Raw genomic sequence first — 27,439 nt, forward strand, 5'->3', positions numbered from 1 at the left:
TCACAAAGTTAATTATTCCTATTTTATTAATTTATGTGATTTGTTTTTTCAAAAGTTAAATTTAGTAATCTTTGAAGTTAAATTGAATTAGATTAACTTAATAATATTTTAATATTAAAAGTTAGATATTTAAAATTTTACAAAAAGTGCTATAAATTATAATTCTTCTCAAATTAATATAATTAAAAATAAATAAATAAAATGTTAGTTATGATTTATGTTAATATCAATAAAAAAAATGAAGAGCGGAATGTAAATTGAATTGAATAGAGAGTAGTAATCAAGGAAAAAAGTAGCTAGCTAAGTCAGAATGCTTAATTTCCCTTGTATTTTTTTCAAAATGATCTCCATCTTTCTCAATCTGGGACCACAAAAACACTGAGAGAAATGCAGAAGCCTTGATAGAATCTAAAGGAAAACTTATGCGTAGCCTAGGAAAAGTTGCAAAGCAGTACATCTAAGATCGACTATTATTCGTTTACTTTTATATGCTAACAATGTTCACTCAAATAGAAATGCAAAAATGCTTTTAAACCCAAGAAAGGGATTTGCTTGGCTGATTTCTCCCACTTGTACTGAACAAGTGCCCTGTTGTTCCTGGAAATTTGGAGAACGTAGTGGATTTCCCACTTTATTCCTTATGACGTAATCATCTGCAGATGACAACAATCTTGATTTTCCCTCTGCATCTTTTCTTGAGGTCTCCAAAGAAAGATCAGTTTTTTCACTTGTACCAGGTGTGTATCCATAAAGAGTTAGATCCTCGACCTCTTCGATTAGTTTAATTGCATTTGCTTTTGTCTTCATAGGCTCAAGATCCATAATAACTGCTGCATTTTCCACAACTTTTGTTGGAATTGTCTCTTGAAACCCAAAGATGGCAGAATTATGCTCAGGTTGATGAATTATGCAGGTTTCATTGGCCATACTGAGTAACTTGTGTTCTGTGTTCTTCACATTCTCAAAGCTGTGGAAGTTGTTAGAATCTATAGGGTTATATTTGAATATCGTTTCTTCAGCCATTGTTTCGGATGGCACACTCCCAGTTTCAAAGAAAAGCTCACCTAGGACAGTATAAATTGATGTCAGCATGCATATAATCTACAGATATTAGCACCAATGACTTTGTATGTTACCTGTTTCACCAGCCAGGTAAATGGCATTAGAGGCGTGATGGCTATATGGTCTCTGATCTTTGTTAGAAAATGGTCTATTTGCTTCTAGATCGATATATTCTGCAGACTGAACGACCACACGGTGACATGGGACTTTCGTTCTTCTCACTTCGTCTGATACTCCTGCAGCATTCTCAACCAAAAGCTGCTTCTCGCGAGTGCGCTTTCTGATGAGATTCAAAGTCTCCAATGATGGTGAACACGTACCTTTCAGTGAGGTCAAAGCAGGGAGGTTTTTAGCCTTCTCACGTATATGGTCAAATATAGTCTTTTCGTCTATGATTTTGCATTCATCATCTTCAACCGTAGAAGCAGGTATCACTTCATTGATGTATATAGAGGCAGTAGTCAGTGAGCATTGACATACATAAAACATACATGTGAGAACATTAACGTACATAAAACACAACATGTGAGAACTTAAATTGCTACCTTCGTCTAGATCTTCATCTATTAGCTTGAAACTGGGCCTGATAACAGAAACCAAAAGCCAGTTAATATTCAGTGTGGAAGTGGATTCAACCTGTCATACATGTAAGAGAGAACGATCTAGATCCTTCAGTTTCCCCAAAACAGATACCACATAATTAATTCATAGGGTCCCATAAAATAGAACCGGAATCTACTAAAAGTTTAAACATCTGTTTCCTATATAAGGTCTAATGTTCATGCCTGATAATCCAAATCAGAAACAGAAACTACAAAATTAGCAGTCATATTGTCAATCATCATGGTTATCATATACTTTAAGCCCATAAAAAAAGTTAGTTAGTTCTCACATGTCTGAGATCCTATCAACTTCAGTTAAACGGTGAGACACTTGGCATGAAGCTTGAACTGTATTCTCTGTGTCCTCTATGATACAGCCATCATTTTCCTGGAAGGAAGAGAGTTGCTTGGTTCTGTACTTCATCACGAAATTAAGGTTAATCTCCTTTATCAATACAAGCTTTTGATGAAGATCAACACCAACTGCAGAAAAATGATGTGATCTAGTCAGATAAAACTTAAGGGGCACAGGAGTACACATAAATGAAATTACACATAGAATGTGTGAGGAGTTAACTAAATTCATTAAATATCAGATCTGCTTTAACAGTCAGCTTCCCTTGCTGTGGACTTGGCACCATAACTGTCTTGCTATAGGGGCTGTAAAAGAGAACCAAAATATCACTCAAGATCACTACTAAATAGGCATCACAAGAATTTCATGAATTTGAATAATCTAGTTGGTATAGTTTGGCAGTTTCTCAGCCTTGATTTGGAACTGAGGAACAAGCTTCTAAGAGCACCTAGGAAAGTCATCCACCCTGCAGCAAGAAAAAAAATTCTAGTCATTAGTGGCAAAATAATCTTACAGAGAAACTTGACAACATTAATTCATAAGTAAACCAGCCAAAGCAAAGAATAGGCGTCAAAACGTATGTCTAGTCATACAGAAGTGGATGCTGAACACCTTGAAAATTGACTAATATAAACATGCTTCGAAAATGCTAAATAATTTGTTGGGAAACTTATATTTTAAATTTGAATTGATATAAACATGCTTTGAAATGTTCATATTTTGTTGGGAAGCTTTCTTTTCTCAAGAAAAATGTCATTTTGAAGTGCACACTTTATCTTTAAGAATCTATTACCTTATTTTCTCATGAAACAGTACCAGATTATCTTCTTCAACGGCAACCACCTATCAAAAGAATTTCAACTGAAGGACTTTGAGTAAATGCTACAACAAATTAAGTGTGATATACCAAATCACATGCAGGCGAATTGTTCCCTATAATCACCATACCATATCAGCATAATGTCGTTCAGTTGTTTGCACAGGTTGTGACAACCTAATCAGTGTTACCATAACCTTGGACCTCCCTTGCCTTTGGCCCTCAGTTTCCTCAACCCTCATCTGAACTTCTGGGGGTAATGATAGTAGTGACTCTTTTATATGATTCCCAAAAGGATATTTTCTGCCAGTGACCATCTCTATTTTCCTTGGATCTGCATCGGAGAGCGAGGAAAATGATTTTACTCCCATTGAATGCAGTGCCTACGCAGGAAATAAAGTGTAATCAGGAGAAACCTTAGGAATTTGTCTGTTCCCAAAGCATGGACTATCAGATCAATATAAACTACAAACCTTTGCTGTCACCATTCCAATACCAGGTAATTGTTTCAGCAAGTATGGACTGTCATCCCAGACCTTCTTATACAAAGATTTGGTTAGAAGTGCTGAACTCAAAGCTCCTCGATAGTTCTTCCTGTATAGGAAATACTCTTTCATGCACTTCGCAATTCTATATCCATTTGCACATACAGCGTTCATATCCTACATCATTAAAGACTATTAGCCGTAGCAATGTTTTTGGTGCATGGTAATATAATACATGAACTTAATAACAAAACCTGGCTTAGGGATAAATCATGGATGAAAGGGTCCCCTGTTAGGCAGTCATTTGCCAAAACAAATATCTTCTCTTCTCTGGTTTGGACCCGCTTTTTTCTTTTCGCTTTGTCCCCAAGGATGTGAAAGCGAAGCCGATTGTCTTTGTCAATGTTTATGTCATTCAGGAGCTTCTTCTCATTGCGCCTCAGTTGTATCCCTTCATTTTACAGGAAAGTGAGATATAACACTTGTTTTAATAACTCAAATGTTTTAATTTGTGGAGTATGAGAAGATACATCCAAGTTCCTCAGCACGGCAAACAATTTGAAGTGCATCCTCTATGCTACAGTTTCCAGGGGCTTGCATGATGTGCTTCATCGTGTCAAATTTCAGATAATATTTCGTCATCAACTTTCCAGGTTCTGCATATACAAGAGGTGGAAATTTAGATTTCCGACATGTATATTACTCTATACTGCATTCTAAAATTTCCATACCAAGAGGCTTTAAGAGGAAACCATCTTCATCTGTCCAAATCAATTGATACCTTGACAACTCATTTACATTCTGAACACAAATATCTGGAAAATATATTTTAAGTGAGAACACATGGGTACATAAACTTGAAAGAACTTCATAGTTTACCAGTGTCATTGATCACCTTGCATATGCCTCTCTAAACGGTCGCCAATTAGCCCTTTCCTTACTCCATATTTCTCTGGATTCTACAGTTTGACTGAAAATTATTAGGAATAAATTTTACAGACATGCAGATAGATCATATTCTCCATTAATCATCTCAGAATGATATACCTTTTTCATTCTTACATACAAATATGAGCATTTCATCCATTCAATTGCTCCTGTTATATCTGACACGGTCAGTTGAACAATCTCTGCTGTTAGGTGCTCTGTAACACATGGAAGCAATCTAAAGCAAAAGAAAACCACATCAATTTCTTGGTTAGACGGTCCTTTTTGCATGCACCCAAAATCAGAAAGCATCACTAACTAACAAGATAAATAAATACATACTGTGATTCCACCAATTCGCATCCACTTAATAAATTCTCGTACAAGTGAACCTAGTATTCAAAAGAAGGGATCAGATAGGAAACTTAGCAGCAATGATCAAGATGAAGTACTGCATATTAGCTACTGACTGCGGGGAAATAAGAGAACAGAAAACATTAAATTACTTTTTCTAAGTCGAATTTTCATAAGCAGGGAACCTTTATCTGTACCACAACAGAAGACTCACAGTTTCTTTTCTGGTCATGATTATGACCACTCCCGTGTCATCAAACGGTGGTCGGCCTGCTCTTCCTGACATCTGCAATAGTTGAACAATATATAGCTGTTATTTGGAACTAAGAAGAATTTTACTTTAGTCATAGGTTTCCAAGTATGAACAAAAGCATCATCTCAGAATTCTAGACAGGAGTACAAATTTGTATTTCAGAATACAAATGACTTAGCAGAGAAACCCCAGGGATGAGAAGCATGCCTGCAGAATAGTTGATCTGTCATATTCCATGTAGATCCCTTTTTCCTTATTGCTGAAAAGAACATGATATAATTACAAAGATGACATCCAACTTATGAACAAATTAGATAATTGCTGGTGGACTTACAAGTACTGAGTTGATTTAATCACAACAGTATGTGCTGGTAGATTAATTCCATGGGCAAGAGTATTTGTAGTGCACAGCACTTGAACGTCACCATTCAGAAATAGGCCTTCAATGAGGTTGCGGTCATTCATAGAAAGACCACCATTGTGATAACCAACTGCATAACACAGATATCAATAATCTGCAAGGTCTACGCTCAATACATCTATATACTCAACCTCCTACCGCAAAGGAAAAAAGAGAAAAATGAAAGACACGTTTTTGTTTCAACAAGGAATTTGAGAGGATCACAACAGCGGTAGGGAGGATAGTACATACCACCATAAAGAATATAAGACTGCATTTGTTTGTCACTGCATGATAGTGAAGCTTCCCTCAACCTTTCCTGTTGCTCTCTGCTTTTGATAAAAGGATTTGAATGACCATAGGTCATAGCTGTCTGAGAGAGCTGTCGTGCTGCCTCTTGTGCTCCTTTTCTGGTTGAACAAAAAACTAGAGCAGATTTTCCTCTAGAATGTTGCATGAGGATATCTGTACAAATTTTCATGTTATATAGGACATAGTAAAGTGAGTGTAAATTGAAAATAGGAGGTATATGATGGCTCAACTAGCTTCTTATACTTACCAAAGACATAGTTCTGTAGGCGCTGGAAAAGAAAATCAAAAAGTATCGTCAATATATTAAGGGTTATTTCAAGGTGTAATAATGAAAGTTTATAGCCATCCTAAAAAGATTCTAAAATTTGACAAAGCAAGACATGAAACTGGATAGGAGGGAGGATGGGGAGGGGAGGAGACACTCAAAAATTTTATTTGTTGAAAGAGGTGAAGAGGGGCATAGACAGAAAACTGAAAAAGAGAAGCCAACAAACAACATACCTTTTCAAAAAGAAAGTCATTCTTTGCCGGAGTGTATCCTGCAGACAAAGGGTTGGCAATGCAGAAGTTATAAGAAGATAAGGCAGTGGTTACCCCAGTGACAGTTCAATACACTTCCTACAAAGGCGCTTAATGCATTTTATAGGCATTTATACCGCAGGTGTGGCCCAGTTTCGTTGCTGTACTTTCCTCTCATTTTATCATAAAGTATCGTCTCTCCCAAAATGAAGTACTTTGTCATTAATTTGGCATTTAGTTCACAATATTATCCAGCTCAAAGATCTAACTGGGACCTGCTTTAATAATTTTGTTTGAACTCAGTTTTACACTTCCATTCCATTTTTTTAGGTTTTACATTTACGATATTATAAATTCAAACTCGCAAGCAAAGCCTGCCCCAGCTTCCTAACTAATACCAAGCAAGGTAGATTTTGATTCTTTAGATCCTAAAACTGTGAAAAGCCAAAAAATGATACCTAATTTGAGATGAAGTAACAAGAACAAACTGCTTTGACTAGGGGGTAACAAGTTCTGAATCAAATAAAACATTCATTGTAAGGATAAGTAAATACCAAAAACTTTGGTAGTCAACTTCACTGGTCTCATTTCTTCCCCAAACCTGCATTTTGGACAATGTCATATAGAATTAAATTGATACTTTCTTTGATCAATAAAAAGATGACATATATATTGATTCTACCTTTTTACTCCTTGCATGGGAACCATGAGCCATTCTGCTGCATAAGGTGAGACTTACAATCAAACTACTGTATCATGAAAGCATGGCTTGTTTGAACTGTCTTGAAATTTACCAAGGTCATCAATGTTTGGAATGGTTGCAGAAACAGCCAAAAATCGGACATTAGCTAGAGCACTTGATTTCAGTTCAGGTTTGCGGGAAAGCATTTTAATTCTACTGAGAATTGCCTCCAAAGCTGCTCCACGAGGATCATTCAATAAATGGACTTCATCAATAAGCACTAACGCAATATCACCAAAAAAGCTCAGGCCTCCATCATTTATGCGGTAACGAGTCACAGCATCAAACTTCTGTAGAAAAATAGCAAATTCAATGACAAACACATAGTTAGCCAAGAAACAGAAAAAGAGTGATGGTCGGTTTTGATCTATAGTCTGACCTCAGGAGTGGTAAGGATTACATCAGCGACCTGTATATCCGTGATCTTGTAGGACTCATTGTCCCCTGTCAGTTCCAAGCAATTTATCCCCCATGAACCAAGCTTCTGGTTCCAATTACGAAGTTTCTCTTGTACCAATGCTTTTGATGGTGCAACATATATCTATATATCATAAGGAAAAAAAAGGTTGCAGCAGTGTTAAATGATTAAAAGATGATTAAAATTTCCAGTTGCTACATAATTGTCTTTCAGCGGACAGGAGTAGGCAAAAGTGGCAAACATCATCGCCAATATGCAGACTGGCATATGCAATTTGAAACAATATATCAATCTACAGGACGTGAATAGGAATGACCAACAAAACCGCGCATTATTGAGGTGCGCTAACTCTTTCATCCAAAAAGATATCCTTTTGGTGCTAAACATAGACAAGAAGTTGTAACAAAAAGAGAGTCTGAAAAAAGATGGAACTATGGAATATAATAGACAAGGAATGCAGTTAAGGCATCAGAAAAGGGCAGCCCAGTGCATTGCAGCTTCCGCTATGTCCAGGGTCTGGGAACGGACCGGACCACAAGGGTCTATTGTACGGAGCCTCGCCTTACATTTCTTCAAGGGTCTGTTTCCACGGCTTGAACCCGTGACCTCCTAGTCACATGACAACACGTTTAACTTCTTCCATTCAATGGATCACTCTCACTGAAATTGCAAATTCAGTTACCTTGCGCAAAACATTGATAGAAACTTACAGTCTTCAGAGCACCCTTTGTGTGAATAAATTTTCCCTCTCCTGAGATAAACCTTGAGAGAAGCCTCAAAATGCATAGTTCAAAAAGCACAGTTTTCCCACTTCCTGTTGGTGCTGAGATTACCATGTTCATATCCGACAGGAAACAAGCAGGAAAGCATTCACTCTGCAGCGAGTTAAAATATCTGCATGCAGAAACAACCGTACATAAAACACTACCAACTCGTTTGGGATACTAAATAACGTACTAAAGTGATAGGCCTATCACAGATGTGAGCTGCGGATCAAACATCCATCTCAACAGTTTGATTTGTGACCAAGAGCAAATAAGGAGAACCAGCATTGAGGCATTTCTAGGAGTCTGGAAACAGTGTACAGGCACCGTGACTAGTCTACGTGTAGCAGCTTCTTAAATGATTTATGTTACGACAACAACTACTACTCCTTGAGGCTTGAGGTCAATATATGAATCCTCCAAGCATCTCATTCCACTTCATATGGACTCATTTCGATCAAATAGTCAATTACTTATCTATAAGAAATAAATTTGTCGATCTCTATATCTCATTTTTATCCCTACACATACATTTAAATTTCAGATGATGCCCATATCACAGTAGAAGAGTATATAACTACTTGAGCATTCAATTGAGACTTGACTAAGAGAAGCCTTAATAAAATTATAGACGAAATAACTCAAACAAACAATAAAATTTCCTAGCACTCGAATATATCAAAGCACATAAAAATTCAATCGATAGAATACCGGTAAAGAGTAATACCTGAAACTGAAAGTTGAACGGAAAACAGGAGGCAAGTCCGACACAGACTTAAGTGCATAGCCATCCATGATTATCCAATTTCCTGATTACTCTGTGTCAACAGATTTCACCTCTATCCGCAAGCTAAAATACATTCGAAACAACACATAATCAGAATCCCGTTATGAAAATCACAAAGCATTAACAAGAATATTTAAGTCTATATCCATTTTCATTGCTATTTTACCTCTTTTAGCTTTAAATGTCTGAAATTAGCAACATTATGAAATACTTACTTCGAATTTTACCGTTAGAATTGGAGAAGACAGAGCGTTTCAAATCAACTGGCAATTCTACTGCAAGAGAGAAAATCGGTGATCACTGTTTATTCTATTGACGAAATTGGAAGAAGAAGGAAAATTTAAAGAGAAAAGAGTAAATGAGTGAATCGAGTTCCTCGTTGAAATGGATCGCCGGGAGTTAGATGGAGAAGAAAATGGGGGATAATTTGAAATTGGCGCCGATTTAAAATGGATGCTTTTTTCCATTGAATTTGAAATCTATATGGGGCCCAGCAAACAAGCTCAAATGAATTGTATACAAATCACTAATCATCTTTTTTCTTAGCAGTTACTTCGGAAAATTTCTGTTTATCATTTATATTACGGGAAAAAGAATAAATATATCTGAATTATGATAAACGATATGAAAATATCTTTTATTATATTTTAGGTACACATATGTCCTAATGTTAATAAAATGGTACGTGTATGACGGATGATATATATATAATTATTTATCATAATTCTGGATATATTTATTTCTTTTTCGTTTTAATTTCTTTTATCTCAAATAATTAATCCAAACTCACTGTCCGATCCAAGAAATCCATCAAAACTGATTTCAAACCAACTCGACTTGACTTTTATTTTTTGTTTCAAACCCGATACTCACTCTGTTTTTCTCTCTTGGGTTTTAACTTTTAATTGGGACTGAGGATGCATAATGGGATAAGAGGATATCCATGGTTTTAACTTTTAATTGGGACTGAGGATGCATAATGGGATAAGAGGATATCCATGAAACTATTTAATCCCACCTTTCATATGGGACAGTAATTCTACCATTCGTATCAAATTTCGAGATTAATTAATACCTCACACCAAAGGTGGAGCTACCCTTTAGATAAGGGTTCATCCGAACCGTCTTTGGTGGAAAATTATACTATATTTACATGGTTAAAATTATTTCTTATGTAGATATAGTAGATGTCGATCCCTTTCGGTGAGTTCGTATATTCACTTGTGAACCCCTTAGTGAAAATCCTGACTCTGTGCCACTGCCCACACCAAATATAGAATAAAGAGTTAGTACTCGTTCGGTAAAGAAATCATTTACTTAGACGTATACACTAAACACTTTTATCTTTTATTAGTTAATACCTCACCAAAACATCGGATAGGTACTTGAGTTAAAGAAACCATCTACTTATACACAATCTTTTCTAGAGAACTTCAATAAGCAGTCAGTCATATCCAAAATTTGCCCTTCTTATAGTTAAATTAACATGTACAAGTGATCAGTGTTCCTGTGTCGAATATACATCATCTTTCTGGAAAATTATACAATGATGGAATAATCAACGAATATTACCACGTCTTGTTTCCTACATATCAGCGTTTCTTTTTTTTTTGGTGGCAGTAGAAAGTAAAACCTTCAACCACTATGTGAAGGGATTGAAATCAGAGGAAAGGACACCAGGCAAGCATTTCTGCAGCAATGATTTTCACTTTTACTCTTCGAGATCATTTGACACTGAATATATCAGGAATCAATGAAAGGACATCAATGCAAATCTTGGATTTTGAAATTGAGAGTGATCAAGAATTCTCACCAGTTCTTAAGATTCATGGACCCAATTCAATTCAACGGGATCCTTCAGTTTTCTATGCCAAGGCGTTCTCTAAACCTCTGATCTGCATCTGGCTTCAATTTGTTGTCCTTCAAAACATGGCAATCTATGTGAGCAGCATTTCTGACCTCACTAGTTCCAAAACTCCGTAAATTTCCATGAACTCGTTGTGAGAACCATCCTGGGAATAAAAGAAATGGGGTTGGTTCCGCACTTCTATCCAACTACATCCCCCGCTTTTCTTCAGTCCTTTTTCCTTCATTTGTTTTCTCATGTGTAAGACATCTAACCATCTGCCAGCTGAAGCATAAACGTTTGACAGCAACAAATATCCTTCAGGATGCTTTTCAGCCAGCTCTGAGATCTTTTCCGCCACCCTTTCTGCCATCCTCTCATTTCTGTATGTTTTGCAACCACTTAAGAGAGCTGCCCAGGCTTGAATTTCTGGTTCACAGGGCATGTCCAAAATGAATTTCTCTGCTTCAGAAAGACGTCCAGAACGAGACAGCATGTCCACTACACAGGTATAGTGCCTATCATTCGGCTGTATATTATAGACCTTTTCCATTGAATTGAAGTAGTGGAGTCCTTTATCTACTAGACCACAGTGGGAACAAGCAAATAAAACGGCTAATATAAGTAGCTCATTACGTGCAATGGACATTGTTCGTTCAAATTCATCAAATACAGCAAGTGCTTCCTCTGCAAAGCCGTTTTCTGCAAGCCCCTGAATTATAGCTGTCCAGGAAATCTCGTTACGTTTGGGCATCCTTTGGAAGATTTTCTTAGCACTTTCAACATCACCAGATTTAGCATACATATCTAGAAGGGCAGTGTCCACAAAAATGTCACAGTGAAAACCAAGTTTAATGGCCTTACCATGGGAGTTCTTCCCCCTTTGTAGCGAAGCTAAGCTCGCACAAGCACATAAAACACTAGAGAAAGTCGATTTACTTGGTCGCTCTCCAGACAGAAGCATGTCATCGAAAACTTCAAAAACCTCATCAAATTTCTCGTACTCTAAATAACCTGTTATTAGCGAATTCCATGAAATGCTATCTTTTTGGGGTATAATGCCAAATAGCTCCTTAGCTTCTTCGTGCTGGTTATTGAGACTATAACCACTGACCATTGAATTCCAACAAACAACATTTTTCTCCAAGATCGAGTCGAAAGCTACACGTCCCTCCTTGATGCTTCGACATTTGCAGTACATGTCAACAAGTGAGCTGCCAATGAAAGCATCTCTCTCCATCCCGATTTTTAATATATGTCCATGAACAATCCTTCCCATTACCGAAGCTTCCAGGCTGGCTAGTGCACTTACTACGCTAGCAAAACATGACTTATTAGGTTTAAACCCCTGCTGGACCATTCGAATGAAGAGATTCACTGCCTCTTCTGCATCACCACTCTGACTGTACCTCGAGATCATTGTACTCCAAGAAATTTCGTTTCTTTCTGGCATCTCATCAAAGACACGACGAGCTTCTGCCAATTCTCCCATCTGAACATACATATCTAGAATTGCTGTCCAAGAAACGACATCTTTACTCTGCATTCTATCAAATATTGTCCTAGCTGAAACAGTATCATTCAGCCTCAAGTTAAACGTGATCAAAGAATTCGAAACTGACAAGTTACGTTCAAAACCAACCTTAACAATCAAACCCAATACACACATTCCCAAATTAAAATCACCCAATTCTCCACACGCTCTAATAACGGAAGTATACGTGACAGCATTAGGCATAACTCCATGTTGAACCATCTCCAGAAACACCTTCATTGCTTTAAAACTTAGCCCATTTTGAACAAGCCCACTGATAACTGCTGTCCACGAAAACAAACTCCGAAATGGGTTCCTCTCGAAGTACGCAATTGCATCTCCGACTCTTCCATACCTCAACAACCCCGAAACTATAGCTGTCCAAGAAACTTCGTTTCTCTCAGGCATTTCATCAAACACTCGACGAGCTTCGTCCAACTTTCCCCATTCAAGATTTGCAGTAATAAGACAATTATGCACAACTACGTTGAACCCATCAAACTCCTTTAACATATGATTAATTTCATTTTTTTTCCGGGATTTAAGATACATAATAAGCAACTTAACTGCAATGTGCTTCTGAGATGAAATGCCTCCTTTTATCAAATGCCCGTGAAAAATAGTCCCTTGAACTATTAATCTCTGTTCTGTTAAGTCATTCAAAATGGAGACGATCTTGTGCACATTATCTTTCAAGTTTTCTTTTGAATTGGCTAAGAAAGACCTCGTTATACTCCTCATTTTCAAATATCTATATTTTTGTGCATAACAAAATCATACATTATCCTTCAAGTTTTCTTTCGTCGTACTTCTCACCTTTCAAATCCTTCAAGTTTTCTTCCGTTGTACTTTAATTTTCAAATGTCCATGTTTAACAACAAGTTCTCCTGGCATTTAGTTCGTACTACACTTCGAGAACGACGACATTAGCCGCAAAGAGACGCAACTGGAGCACCCTTCATAGGCCCACAAATGGAAATTTCGACTGGAATTGGTAGGGGCCGCGCGAACGCAGGCCCCCTCTGCCACAAATTATGACGTAGGCTCGACCACTTGGGCCGACCTTAGACAGGCACCCCTCCAAAGTGCAATGGAGGTCACCAATCTAGGCCATGGGCCTTCATGATCGCCCATTGACCCCGTCCAGGTAAGTATGTTTCAACGTTGCTCCCTCCTTCCATTTTATATCACTCCAGCACTTTGCTTGCCTTTGTTTCTGCCGATGTGGGAGAAATCTCACAACATGGAACACAGCACTTTTTCCTCTTCCTTTTCTATTCTCTCTTTACACAAATTCAGCAGTTCCTTATACCAACTTTTTGAAATTTGTTAAGAATGTTTGATATTTACAATAGCATTGATAGTACAAAACTACATATCATTAACCTAAGATTAACTTCTGAATATGAAGGATTTCCATCTTCCATCAGTCCTATCTTGAGTGGTGAAAGTCACGACTTACACTCTTGTACTTACTACTGAATCAGAACCCACAATCACTTTGTCTGTGTAATTCGTTTGTTCTTTTATTTAATCGTATGTTGTTAATCACGATTTTATGAAACTCCAGCCAGAAGTACAAGCTTGAGTTAGTACAAAAATGAAACCAGAGTTGAAAATTTAAATTCTGCTTCATCCATTTATGCACATACTATGCTCGACACCACGGTATAGGAACGAGCATGGTCGTCATGGATCAGATATTCTAAGCATTCATCATGGAAAAAGAACATTCTTCTTGTTAACGAGAAACGCTAAATACAATAACTAGCAATTTCAGCTACAACCCATGTGAATAAAATCCTTGTTTATTTATGGTAATGAGTAGAGGAAGAAGACACTAAAGTACAAACTATTAGACAGCAATACTCTCAAACTAAATATTTTGAGGAATAAATAGCAACCCATCGGCACCTGATAGGAAGCCATAAGTTCTGTAAGAAACAAATGATGATTTACAATAGTTTAATGATTTACAACAGACGAGGCTAATCAGAACTGCGGTCCAGCACTAGCATATCTCCATCAGCTGTGTGGACAATCTAAGCATCCTCCAGTTGATATTTGTATTTGAAATGCTATTACTAACTCCCAAATATCAAAGTCCTCATGGTAACTTGGATGCTTGATTTTCGGGAGATAATTGAACATACTGTCAAGCGGCAGTAACTCCGCATCCAGACCCGAATAAGTCAACTGGCATCGGGTAACAAATTCACTCTGCATAACAAAGTCTTGCTAAGCTTCATAAGTATGTTACTGACGGAGCTGACATTTTCCAGTTCCAGCACAAACTGAACATTCATCTGCCTTCCCGGTAATATGACTTAGGCAATGCTTGATCCTATCATTCATGACATCCTGTGATAACAATCTTCAAGAATTAGAATTTTAACCTACAAGCTTTCTACAGAAGAATTTCAATGAGAACATTTTTAGTTGTGTTTATCAAACTTCTAGGATTAAAATTTCAACCAAACAGCTTTAGTACAAAAGGATGTCAATGCAAAAACATCTTACCATCACAGTCTCCCCATGAAACAAAAGTTTGCTAGTTACTTGAGCAATATATAAGTTTTGAGATTTAAATAAGATGCTGTAAAGCCATTGTCGCAAGAGAAAGCAGAACGATAACTCAGATGGAACGAAGCATTCTTTAAAAAAGGAATTCTAATACAAGTACCAGTAGCCTAGGAAAGAAAAAGAAACTGCAAACCAATTAAAATAACACCACCCCTACTTAAGCATGAACTGCTGTAGAGCCGGTGACTTAAGAAAGAGGAGAGTTTGAGCAATCATAACAGAAAGTGATGGTTGATCTCACCGGCTTGAATGCAAACTATGGGTTAGGAATAAGGTAAGGTTTCAATATTGTTGGATGTCATATGTACATGAAAAAAACAAATAGTGAAAAAAGTAAAGCTAGAGGAAAAAAGCCTTACAACAAGTAATTCATGAAGGCCAAGAGGTGCGGTAACAACATATGATACTCCTGGATGCTCCTTTGCAGCTTCGGCCGTTAAAGAAGGAATATCCTGAAAGAGAAAGGTCATAAGCCTTTGCATCAAGATCCTTGTCTTTAACTCTAATATCGGGTCAAGACCTTGCCCTATACATCATCGGCAAATTCTACATCAGCTGGCACAACTTCAACGTCAGACTACATGAAATGAAAGATACCTGGTTCCAATGTCGTCCAGGAGAAAGGAAAAACGGGCTTACAATAACTCGTTGTGCTCCTTGTTGAACGCATGAACTAAATGCGTCCTTGATAGATGGTTCTGCCAGCTCCTAATTGTCATAAAAGAGATTCAGATTAAAAATGAAAGTTCAAAATTTTTGAGAAGATTAAAAAAGACAATAGAGAGATTAAGGATGTGCTTGGAACTAGATATTCTTACAGATAGGGAAATAAATCTATATTTGTATTTGAAGGCTTGTGAAAAAACATTTGGATTTTCTTACTCCTGCCATCACCCCCCCCCCCCCACCCCCCAAACCCCTTTTCTAAACATTACGGTTTTCTTATTCCTACTACAATCTCGCTCCTAAAAGCAACCCCCCACAGGGAAAAAGGGATCCCTTTATCCTCTCAGTGACATCAATATGTGTTTCATTTTTCCAGTTTTAGTTTCTCAATTGATAGATATGATATCATTTCAACTACTGATGTCTTTTTCTGAAAAAGTTTGATTTTTTATTTTCATTGCCTATTGATTTTTTATTTTCATTGCCTTTGCTTTTAACATCCAAACGTTAGAAGTTTCTTACTCCTTACCACATTCTTAGTCCTATCACCACTTCCCAACCCCACTAAAGGGATCCCGCTATCCTCTCCATCGCATAATCTTTTTCTTATTTTCCCAGTTTTCTAATGAGATATATTTAAGATGATTTTCTTAAACAAAAATTTGATATCATTCCTATTGTTTGCATACAAAAACATAATCATTTTTATTGTTGCTTTCTGAAAAGGTATATTTTTTATTTTTTATTTTCCTTTGCTTTTGCAATGTAGCATCTAAACATACTTCAAGACTTTGCATTTCATATTCTTCTCCACTGCATTTTTCTTTTTTCATCAGTATTCTATTTCCTAACAGAGTGTAAAGAAAAAGATAAACAGATATGGATTAAATAAACAGCAAGCCCCACAATAGAACATATAAAGGAGGATAAAACATGCTTAATTTCTTACCATGTGTGCAGGCTCCACAATGGGGTATTTATTTCTCTCTCTAAACATTGCTACAAATTCATCTGACATTTAACATCAAAACTACAACTATAAGAACGCATAATAAACCAGCAATAAAACAGAAAAATATATATGTGTAAGCTGCGGTGCAAAAAACTAACTTAGCATAAGATTGGACTCTTTTCTGCGGGACCCATGATCCACAATTATCACTCCATCACGTTCTTCTATCCCGTTCAATCCCTCCCTATTTGCAGTGACCATACGATACCTTTGAGGTAAATATTTGAATTTTGAAGGACCCTTATGCAATTTTACAAATTCAGGAACTGCAGTTGTTGGTTTTCTAGCTGGATATGTACTGGTTGAGCTTTCATCGTTTCAACAACAAAAGAACATCACTTAACTATACAAACTTCCAGTTAAAAGTGCCTTATCAACTAATCATACTAATCAAGAATTTAACTTTATGATAATTACAACATGAAGAATCTGTTACATGAAAACACAAGAGAACTATAAATTACCTCCTCAAACTGAGATGAGATCTTAAAGACAACAAATCCATTCACTTCTTCCTAGACCACTTAGATTAGTCTTTCCATTTTTCGGTACCACAAGATGAAATCAAACTCCTTTCTATTTGTGGAAGCCCAACTGAATCAGGGAGGCCTTGATAGTATTGAAGAATTAACCTATATCACCATCAATTCAACTGCTAAACTTAAAATAATGGACGACTATATAATACATGTATAATTTATATTTACATATACTACTAGTAAACACACAATCAGATCCTTAAGAGAAAAGCACACTCAGCCCCAGAAACAAAACTAAAATAAGTACCATGTCACATATGTGGGAGCAGAATAATAATTGGACAGATACTGTCATATCAGAAGTATGGACATGAGAATGATGCCAAACTTAAAAAAGGAGCACTTTTATGGGTCATAAGATCCATGTGAAGAAGCAGACAAGAATGCTTAGGCACAAGTCAAATAATTAGTCGAGTATGTTTACATTCATTCTCTCAAAATTTTATATTAGTTGACAATTGCATTCTAATGTAGGAATATACTGGGTATGTTGTTGTTGTTGTAATTTCATTCTAGGCATACCTGCTATGTGCCAACCATTTCTTTTATCAGGTAAATTAAAATTTTATTAATAAATGTGTCCTTTAGATGCTGGGAATTACAAGCTTCAGAAAAAAGAGATCGCTCCCAAAAAGTGAGTCCTTCCGATTAATTCCTAAAAAGTTAGTAACAAAATATACAGAAAGTGTATCCCAACTGTGTACGGGGAGGATTTACAGCAGCAGAATTTTCCCCTTAGATAAATTAACCAAATAGCTCTTCAGATCTCATAATGGATATTCAGATATAAAACAACTATAATATTTGACCCTCCAGTATATTCCATGCATGCAGTAGTAGCAACTCAACTTTTGATTCAAGGCTTACTTGAGGTGCCTAAGTAAAAAGTCATACCAACTTTGGGGGGGGCTGCCGATGGGTTCTGCCTAAGATTAAATGATACCATACACACTTTGTGTCCATATTTGGCGAATTAGTGCAAATAATAGCAAACAATTTGCCAATTTAACACACACTCCCATAAATTTCATATAGTGATTGTACAAGCACTTGACAGTTAAAATACCATATAATGTCCAAGCGTACACTTTCTAAAAGTTCAATTAAAACACCAATCATCCCAACCCAAGGCATATCAAATTAACCCTAGAATCAGAACAATGAGTACCTGCGAAGGAATATTAAAAGAATTACTTAAAGGAAGAGGAAGTGAAGTTAAAGACAAACCAGAAGTGTGAATAGCGGTGGAGCGATTGATAAGGATTATCCCTTGGACTGGGTGGAGAATAATATCCGAAAATCAAAGTACAAACTTAAACCCGAGATACTGTAGCTGCAATAATCTCCAGGGATTTCCAACAACACAACTAAGAGCCCATGTCTAACCAATGTGGAATTTCCGCACCTCTCTTCCCTTCTCATTTTAACTAGATGGAAGAGCCCGCGCCCCAATAACCCAAGTGGTTTTTATGTCAAATAATGAGAATGTTTTATTGTACGGAAAAAATTATATACATCACAGATTCCCAGTAAGCACACGTGAGTTTATCATTAGGAGGTGATATATATCTGGAGAGACAATAAAAGGGGGAGAACTATTTTGGATGAGACTTCTAGTAAAGAATTAATGCAGACAATAACACTTGCAACTTAAATTAAGTGTAATATAGCTGCAGCAGATTCATCTAAAAGCTCCGACAGATTCATCACAAAGGCGGACTTCAATTACATCTTTGACAACAAAACTGAAATTATCGAACAATTCTTACCTCTTGCAAGTTCAAGAGTACAACGAAGTAATTGCCTCTCGATTTCATATGCAAAATACCAATAACACCAATAAATTTCAGAAGCAAACGTAAAACAAGTTGCTAATTAGATTCTACAGTCCATATTGGTTAAACATACAATTACACAATAATCAAAATTAAATGACCCCTCAAGTAAGGTTCATCCAGAGAAGATGTATCAAGCATTTCACGAGTGAAAAATAAATTGTTCATCATCCAGAATTATTCATTATTTAACAAGGAGTGCTTGATACCAATTTTTGTAGCATGAAATCCTCTAAATCTTCAACTCATACTATTCTTTTGTTATCAAAATAAAAATCACATTATGTCCCCTATCTGCTCTATTTTATCATTTAATCTGCATGTAAGTTTGTATCACCCACCTTATTATGTTGTATTTGTTCATGTGACTTTTTTCCAATCATCCTTCGAGTTCAAAGAGCAGGGAAGAGCTAAACCAGACAGATTTGTGAAAGCATTTGAGATTGTAAGTGCCATACAGACCCCTTTACCTCCTCCAGAGATGTCCGCATCAAGAAGCAGATTGATGAATCTCTTCTTCATCAAAACAATTTCTAAATATAACCCAAATCCAGAAAAATAATAAACGCAAAGAAGTAGCAAACGTCCAAAACTATCAACAGATCCACCATGACAAATCTACTCAATAAAGGTAATAATGAAGCCCAGTACAAGTATTAAACACTGAATCACCACCAGATTGGCGTATAGTTAAACAAAATAAGAAAATGCACAGATCAGGATTGCTCTAAAGCTTTAATAGCAAATAAAAAATACTTTGAACCCTTCTCAAAAATGTTTTCGAGTTCCAACACCAAGAGATATAGAGTGCATTCCTAGATTCGAACCTATGACCAGCTGGTTAACTGCCGACCTTTCTAGCACTAAGCTACTGAGGCATAACAAGAGATTCAATCTCATAGACTTCAATTTCCGCTCCCAACCTATGACCAATATGAGCTAGAAGCTTCCTGCGTAACCTCTTCATAGTGGCGCCCCTAAATCTCAATTCCATCCAATTGCACAAATCAGAGAAACTCTAATCTCGTGAGAATTGGCTGTGTTGTCGTTATTTTTATATCGTTATAGTAATTGAAGTTAATAGTGAAGACTATGGATATCTCTTAATACACCCAATCTTGACGTCTTAAGATGGTAATGAAGACAATATTCATAATTACCATGTTAAGACATAAAAGTTGGGTATATTAACAGACATCAGAACGGTACAAAATGTTAAGACATAAAAGTTGGGTATATTAAGAGACATCAGAACGGTACATCATTTTGCTGTTTGATGTTTTTCCAGCAGAGACACAAAGTAGACATATAAATTTTTGCTTTTAGGCCTCAAATTAGGACTATTTCTACTAAAACTTCTGGCTATTATGCCATTCATTCATCCCACGTCACAAACAGTACATGGAGTTGTAAAACAAAGAGAAAACAAATACCTCAACATAAAGTACAAGGTAAGAAAAATCAACCAAAAAAGGACCCAATAATTGCAAAAATATGCATACAAATAACAATTGATAACAATTAAGCAATTACATGAGATGAATCAACGAAATTGAACAAAGAACAACCGATAACAATTCAAGCAATTACCTGATAAGAATAGCGAAATTGAAAAGAGAAGAGAAAAACAGATGAAGATGACCAAATGAAGAGAAGAAGAAGCGGTTTTTATTGATCTGAGCTTCAGATTCGAACGTTTTTGCAGGAAGAGAAGGTACAGAGTTTAAGGTCTACAGGTATGTTTATCTCCTTCTCTCTTTCCTTCTTTTTTGTCCTTTCTCGGTTTGCGTTTAGGCTGCTTTGTGAAATGACAAAAATGCCTTTCTTTCCAGTTCATTTTACTTATCGGATTTTGATTTGATAACTTCATTTATTTTAGAGTATCTTATATAAATCACGAAATGTTTAAAGGTTATAACGTTTTATCCTAATAATTTATTAAATTACATTATATCATGAATTTTTAAATTTATGATACATATTTTTAACCTTGATACATATGCATTGTGATACAGTTGTAATTTAATTGTTAGTTAAATAAGAAAGTAACTAATTTTCACTCATTATGAGGAGTAAAATTAGGCACAAATCGTGAAAATGATACATCTGATTCCAGATGTATCACAATGATACATTTTGTAAAATTACTCACTAACTATTAAAAATTCAATTTCACATTAAAATAAATAATTTACATTTGTCAAACATATGTTAAATGTATCAAATATTGACAAATAAATTTAAAATATGAATCATTATCACAAAATATATGTCATACGTATCACCAGTATTGACTTAATGTATCATATGTATCGCCAGTATATGTTATATGCACTGTGATACATTTGTAATTTACTGATTAATTAAATAAGGAAGTAACTAATTTTCAATTATTACAGAGAGTAAAATTAAACACAGGTCATGAAAATAATACATTTGGTTCCAGATATATCATGATGATACATCGGGTTCCAGATTTATCACAGTGATAGATTTCATAAAATTACTTACTAACCATTGAAAATTCAATCTCACACTAAAATAAATAATTTACATTTGTTAAACATATGTTAAATGTATTAAATATTTATAAATAAATTTAAAATATGCACTATCACAAAGTACATGGTACTATCACATTCCTTAATTTCTCCTCTTTTTCTTAATATGTACTGATTTAAAAATTGAAAAAAAAAAAGTTGATAAAAGAAAGTTGATAAAAATATTAAAGAAAAACAATGAAATTGGTAAAGAAGCTGCAATAAAGGAGATGAAAGTTGTATCAATTGATTATAATTTGAGAGAGATTTTAGGGGATGAAATATTTTTAAAAAAAAGGTTTTTAAAGAAAAATAGATTGCATGCATTAATTGTAGAGTAAAAGTAGGGTGAGATTTTTATTCATATGTATCAAGAGTAAAATATAAAATTCGGGATTTTAAGTAATTGCTTAAAAGGTAAGGAATTTTGGATAATAAGGTCTCTTAGATTTGTGATTTTGTGTAATTTATCCTTTATTTTGCCTCACTGGTCCTGTTACCTGATATTTAGTAGTGTCGGTAAAATTGAACGACTTTTATTCTAATTTATATAGAGTTGTCAATACAGTTAGCTCAGCCCATCCGAGTTAGCCTACATGGACTTTGGAGTTTGATGGGTCAGACCGTGCTGGCCCATCAACATGACGGGTCATAAAACAGTAAGCCCAACCCATCACACTGCAGGTTGCGGGTTTTTAAGGGTCAAACCATTTTAAAAAATATATTATTTTTATAATTTTAATTTTAATTTTAAATTGTTAATTACATAAATATTTACAACATAATATTATGTGAAGTTACTACTTGTTAATCAAGTCTCACATTTACAAAAAAAATAAATTAATAATTTGTGAAATTAAATAACTTTTGATACCAAATTCAAATCAAATAGAGATGTTGAAAAATAAACGAAATTGTTAATGAGTAATAATATAGCTAGCTAAATAGCAATATTAACCTAATTTTACTTTAATTGGTCACAATAAAACACAAAGAAATGATAATATTTAGTCCGTTAAAAGTGAGAATGAACTTAAAAAAAAACTCACATGACACTTATGGCGTGTCCAGCATCGCCAAATCATCTTCATCAAACATATTTAATTCCTTAAAAAAATTTAGTATTTTATATTTTAATCATTTATATATTTTATAAAAATATTTAATATTTAAATATATATGATGGTTCAAATAGACTTTAAGTTTGAACTCTTCTTTTTATTCTTAGTACTCTAATATATTTTTTAATCATTTTTTGTTTGGCTCACGGGCCAGCCCAGCCATATTGCTCAAGACCACGGGCCAACGGGTTTATACGGGTTGGGCTAAAAAGCATTGTTCTTAAATGAGCTACAAAAATTGTAGTCCAATTCTAACAATTTACGGGCTAGGTTGGGCTGGATCGGCCCAACGGGCCTGACCCATAATGACGGCTCTAGATTTATATGACATATTTTCATTAATCACTTTAAAAAGTAATGATATATTTTTATATTTAGAGATAATTTAACTTTAAAATATTTAATTTACTCTTATTAGAATGATTTTTACCTATACAAATATTTATTATTTATTTTAGATCACAAGTTTCTAAAGTCTTTCTATCTTAAATCCTATATTGAATCAAAATACATCACATAAATTGAAACGGAGGAAGCAATTTTTTTTTTTTTTTTCTACAACACCGGAGATATTCTAATATGAAGAATGATCAGTTATGCTTTCAAAATGCTTGATCATTCATCATTTCAACAACAAAAGAACATATATTGATCATAAAAGTTTCCACCTAACAAGGTGCGAGTAAACTGGTTCAAACACCACAGTTATAAAAAAATTGCATTTAAAAAAGCCTTATCAACTACTAATAATATTAATTAGAAGAACTGGCTAGACATCATGCAAATAATAATGCATTTTAACTTGTAAAATAGCAAAAACAACAAATTTAATACACAAATTCGAGAACGAAGTAATAGACAAATCAAATTAAACAAAACATGCTAACCTAGTTCACAATTGATTTTAAGATTAAAAATCATCAAGGAGACGTATTATTATTTTTTGGGTTTTCCATTTGGTGTTCGGTACCCGCATTGGAGTTCGACTAATCCGGATTCGCACCAGGTAGGGCCCCATTCGAAGGTAGCACTCCCAACAGAGAGGGAGACATATTATGATTCTGCCTTGAGAGAGATGGTGAGAGAAAAACGACGAGAACTTAACAACGGGTCGAATCTAAAAGGGAAAATTAACTATATAAACTTATTAGATTAGTTATCATAAGTTATAGCAAAAATTTTAAGTTTTCAAGTTATAGCAACTTTCATTTTAAAAAATATATATAAAAAAAAAATTATTGAAACTACAAAAAAGTAATTAATGAAAAAAGAAAATTAAGATTTAATACAATTAATATACAATTTACCTTCCTTAAAAATAGTTAACCTTAATTACTGATATTTATCCATCCCCAAATCTCTCTAACTATTGTTTTTCCTCCTATTTTAATGCTTGCGTTAAGAGTTTTCAGAATTCAGAAGGATTCATACAGGCTAGGAGCATGTCGGATTGGTGTTCTTGGCATACCACCAATCGGAGGCATGCCATCACAAAGAACTCTGAGAGGAGGAGAAGAAAGGGAACGTGTTGATTATTTGAACCAAGCAGCACAATTGTTCAACAACAAGTTGGCAGATGATTTAAGTTCTCTGGAAAATAAAGTACCTAATTCAAGATTGGTGTATGTAGATATGTATAATCTTCCACTTGATGTCATCAACAACCCTCAGAAATATGGTACAAATATGGCTGCCTTTTTCCTGAATATCGACAAGATCTCCGTTTCTTTCTTTATATGACTGTGCAGGATTTAAAGTTGCAGAAAATAGATGCTGTGGGACAGGAAAAATAGAAGTTGCAGAGTTATGCACATCGGTGTGTTCCGATGATTCTGATTATGTTTTTTTGGGATAGCTTTCATCTTACAAAAAAACATACAAACTTTTAGTTCATCAAATTCTTGTACACCATTTAAGTAGCTTCTTCTAATAAATTCACATATCAACATGCATATCAATGAATTCTTAGTACTTGTTGCCCAATGATTGATCATTTATACGTTATTTTCTCACTCAATGATCATGTCTATCATCCTCGATTTTTATTATTTTTTATTTTTTCTAGTAAGTATATACATGACGTGGTAGTAACAAAGTTGGACTATAGCAATACATACAAACTTGCAAATATTTGATTTTTTTTCTGTATTAGACTGGTATAAAATTGATAGTGAATCATTTTTTCTATTTACTGTTTGTTTTTCTAATATAGTTAATAATTTAAATTAACTTTTTGGTGCTCGATTATTACCGTTTGTTTTTATAAGATTGTGGGTATGAACAAAGTTTATTTTTTGTATTTATGTAGTATTTATATAATGTTATGCTACTTTAACACTTGTTTCATATTTTACATCGTTGAATGAAATTGATATGAACTAAATCGCATCAGATGGTATTAAATTTGATATCAACTACATCAAATTATACATTTTTCGATTCTACAATTAGTAACATTTGACATGAATATTGAATCTTGATTTTTATTGGTGCTCATTACTCTTTGTATAAGATTGTAGGTATGAACAAAGTTTAGTTTTGATATTTAACATAGTATTTATATAATGTTCTTTGTCACACCCCCTGTTTTTACCGCATCCGACCCCTGCTAGGGAGTTGGTTTTGGAGAAAATGAGTCTGTCCAATTAAAGTGACGTTTTGAAAAGGGATTATTTTATTTACAGAGTCGCCACTTGGAATTGAGTTTGGGTGTTCCAAGTCACCTTATTGAATCCCTATTCAAAAAGGAAATGACTCTTTAATTTTTATTCTTCGATCTGCGAACTAGAAATCCGGATAAGGAATTCTGTTGACCGAGGGGAAGGTGTTAGGCACTCCTCGAGTCCCGTGGTTCTAGCACGGTCGCTTTAATGACTTACGTCCGGCTTAAATTAAAACCCCCTTTTTTATTTTTAGGATTTATAATATTTGTCAACCTAAAAGTTGTTTGCCTCCCTTTTTTAATTTATTTTGAAATTATTTACTGACGTGTGGCTTACCGATAGTAGTACTTTTCGGCCTCACCACAAATTTAGGCACGTTTCTCGCGCCTTTACGGCATTCATAAGTCGTCCCTATTTTCCCAATCCAAATATGCACCTAATGGGTTTTAAACCTCCCCAACCCAATTCAATTGGCTTCAAAAGGTAAATTAATTTAATTATAACGAATGGTCGGTAGCAGGGCTTTCCGACTTCATCGTCAATTTTTGCTCTCGTACAAATGATTGTGATGAGTAAACATGTAGACTAGATTGATTCAAACTGGATTCGTAATGACCCCCCTAATCATATATTCTTATGATAAAGATATAAAAGCTTGAGATGAATTAAGGTAGTAACACATCAATTTCTCAACTTTGACAAACCATGATATTTGAAAACAAAGAAAGTTAATAATTTCGATACATGGTTCAACTTAAAACTTATTCGGCACCAAACTGGACTAAGTAGAACCATAAATCTAGATTATTTTGTGGGATATGAAACATCTTATTTTAAAGACTCTAACAGACTAATAAGAGCAAAACTTCAACTCATGAGAAAAAAAATGAAATTTACATCTAAAAATATTGGCTTGTAGATATGTTGCAGTGCATGTTGTGGACACAATAAAATTATTTATATATAGAAACTAAATCTAAACCTAAACCTAAACTAATTGATAAAAGAGTGAAGAAAAAAATTCTAAACCCAAAGAACACCAGACTTTTTTTTTAATTGGTTTTTCTTTTTACTTAACTGACAATCCTTGTCACGCTAGAGCATGGTAAGTGAGATGACAAGGTAAAACAGAATGACATATTAAGATATGACCTAATCATAATTTCCTTTTTTCTAAGAAAAATCTTAGATCATGCAACCCTTTAGGATATTATCCTGATGAATATACAAATATAGACACATGAAACACAAACAATCATAGTATACAAGCCTACACGTCACACATTCATGAAGCTTATACCTATTAATAAGAAATATATTTACTTAGACATGCAATAAAATATAGAACGTGATAATAGTTTATGCTAAATCTAGCGATAGTAATTATGACATGCTTTATATATTACATTAAAACTAATAATAAGTTAGATAGATACGAAAAAAAACTTCATAAAATATTGAAACCGAGTCTTGAATAATTGCAATATAGAATTGTACAAGGATGATTGAGATATACCTTTGAGAAGACCGATTCCCAACGATAAAATTATTGCAATCTACGGATTCTAGGAGTCACGAACTTGAAACTGTGGACGATAAACTCGAAGTTTAACTTGTTTGCCTTTTTTTTTTTTTTTTCTTTTCTTCCGTTGTTTTTTTTTTCCTTAGCCGTGTGTGTGTTTGTGTTGTATAGTGGTGTAGTGGCTCTCCTTTTCTTTCTGGTTTCCGTGTGTAGTGTATATAGCATTAGTATTCTAGTAGTAGTGTGTGTGCATATATATAATATACTATGTAGTAGTAGTGTGCATGTGCATGCCCCTTCTGTAGTAGTAGTGTGCATATGTATATATAGGTAGTAGTAGTGTGGCATGCATATGTAGTAGTAGTGGTGCATATCCGTAGTAGTGGTAGTGTCGTGTGTGGGGGGGATAGTGGGGGAGGTTGATTAGGAGTGGGGAATTGTGGGTGGTTTGGGTAGTTTAGGTTTTATATTTTATTATTATTATTATTATTTTCATTATTATTATTATTATTATTTTTTGCAAAACCACTTAGATATGGTAAAAATTAGGTGTTTACATTCTTCATCTTGCCAAAAAGCAAACAAAAATACCAATCTTGATTAATACTGATTATTTTTTTATTACAACGAAAAATTATTTGACATCAAACAACTATCAATTAATTTCTTTTCAACATTTACGTTGATAGTTTTTTCATATAATATCCATTACATACACTAAAAAGGTTATGCAACATAAAACATAATTCTTCTCATCGATTGTCACATTCATAAAACTCAT

The 27,439-nt window shown here is 34.8% G+C and overlaps 3 protein-coding genes and 1 non-coding gene across 11 annotated transcripts; all 4 read right to left on the minus strand.

Annotated features, from left to right (window-relative positions):
• Positions 1-297: 297 nt before the first annotated feature.
• LOC107860668 (DExH-box ATP-dependent RNA helicase DExH17) lies at positions 298-10,743 on the minus strand. 3 transcript variants are annotated; one of them, XM_016706107.2, is made up of 29 exons: positions 10,611-10,743; positions 9,013-9,072; positions 8,738-8,860; positions 7,957-8,140; positions 7,208-7,369; positions 6,881-7,118; positions 6,769-6,802; positions 6,641-6,687; positions 6,069-6,106; positions 5,815-5,836; positions 5,508-5,720; positions 5,190-5,346; positions 5,063-5,114; positions 4,817-4,888; positions 4,591-4,640; positions 4,369-4,486; positions 4,217-4,280; positions 4,053-4,136; positions 3,852-3,977; positions 3,576-3,772; positions 3,310-3,498; positions 2,968-3,219; positions 2,813-2,862; positions 2,468-2,485; positions 2,242-2,324; positions 1,955-2,147; positions 1,608-1,645; positions 1,137-1,496; positions 298-1,064 (listed from the first exon to the last, which is right to left on the minus strand). In XM_016706107.2, the coding sequence occupies exons 3-29, from the start codon at positions 8,803-8,805 to the stop codon at positions 502-504; spliced, it is 3,672 nt and encodes a 1,223-aa protein (XP_016561593.1). In that variant the 5' UTR covers positions 8,806-8,860; positions 9,013-9,072; positions 10,611-10,743; the 3' UTR covers positions 298-501. The 3 variants fall into 3 exon arrangements, 2 of the variants coding, with proteins under 2 accessions (XP_016561593.1, XP_016561591.1); XM_016706105.2 differs by having other exon boundaries at positions 6,769-6,805; XR_007052604.1 differs by lacking the exon at positions 298-1,064 and having other exon boundaries at positions 1,472-1,496; positions 1,608-1,698; positions 6,769-6,805.
• On the minus strand, positions 10,735-12,918 carry LOC107858403 (pentatricopeptide repeat-containing protein At2g13600). Its single transcript, XM_016703051.2, has one exon. The coding sequence runs from the start codon at positions 12,916-12,918 to the stop codon at positions 10,735-10,737; it is 2,184 nt and encodes a 727-aa protein (XP_016558537.2).
• A 253-nt stretch (positions 12,919-13,171) lies between these two features.
• On the minus strand, positions 13,172-13,332 carry LOC124896498. Its single transcript, XR_007052839.1, has one exon. It is a non-coding gene; the product is annotated as a U1 spliceosomal RNA (small nuclear RNA).
• LOC107860669 (sirohydrochlorin ferrochelatase, chloroplastic) lies at positions 13,172-20,674 on the minus strand. Of its 6 annotated transcripts, none has more exons than XM_016706109.2 (8): positions 20,403-20,637; positions 19,154-19,345; positions 16,903-17,070; positions 16,537-16,745; positions 16,376-16,437; positions 15,358-15,468; positions 15,120-15,212; positions 13,172-14,538 (listed from the first exon to the last, which is right to left on the minus strand). In XM_016706109.2, the coding sequence occupies exons 3-8, from the start codon at positions 16,941-16,943 to the stop codon at positions 14,434-14,436; spliced, it is 621 nt and encodes a 206-aa protein (XP_016561595.1). In that variant the 5' UTR covers positions 16,944-17,070; positions 19,154-19,345; positions 20,403-20,637; the 3' UTR covers positions 13,172-14,433. The 6 variants fall into 6 exon arrangements, with proteins under 6 accessions (XP_016561595.1, XP_047263566.1, XP_047263568.1 ...); XM_047407610.1 differs by having other exon boundaries at positions 19,154-19,325; positions 20,403-20,616; XM_047407612.1 differs by lacking the exon at positions 19,154-19,345 and having other exon boundaries at positions 16,537-16,622; positions 20,403-20,674.
• Positions 20,675-27,439: the final 6,765 nt, after the last annotated feature.

The sequence above is a fragment of the Capsicum annuum genome, chromosome 2 (assembly GCF_002878395.1).
Source record: "Capsicum annuum cultivar UCD-10X-F1 chromosome 2, UCD10Xv1.1, whole genome shotgun sequence".
Lineage (NCBI taxonomy): Eukaryota > Viridiplantae > Streptophyta > Magnoliopsida > Solanales > Solanaceae > Capsicum > Capsicum annuum.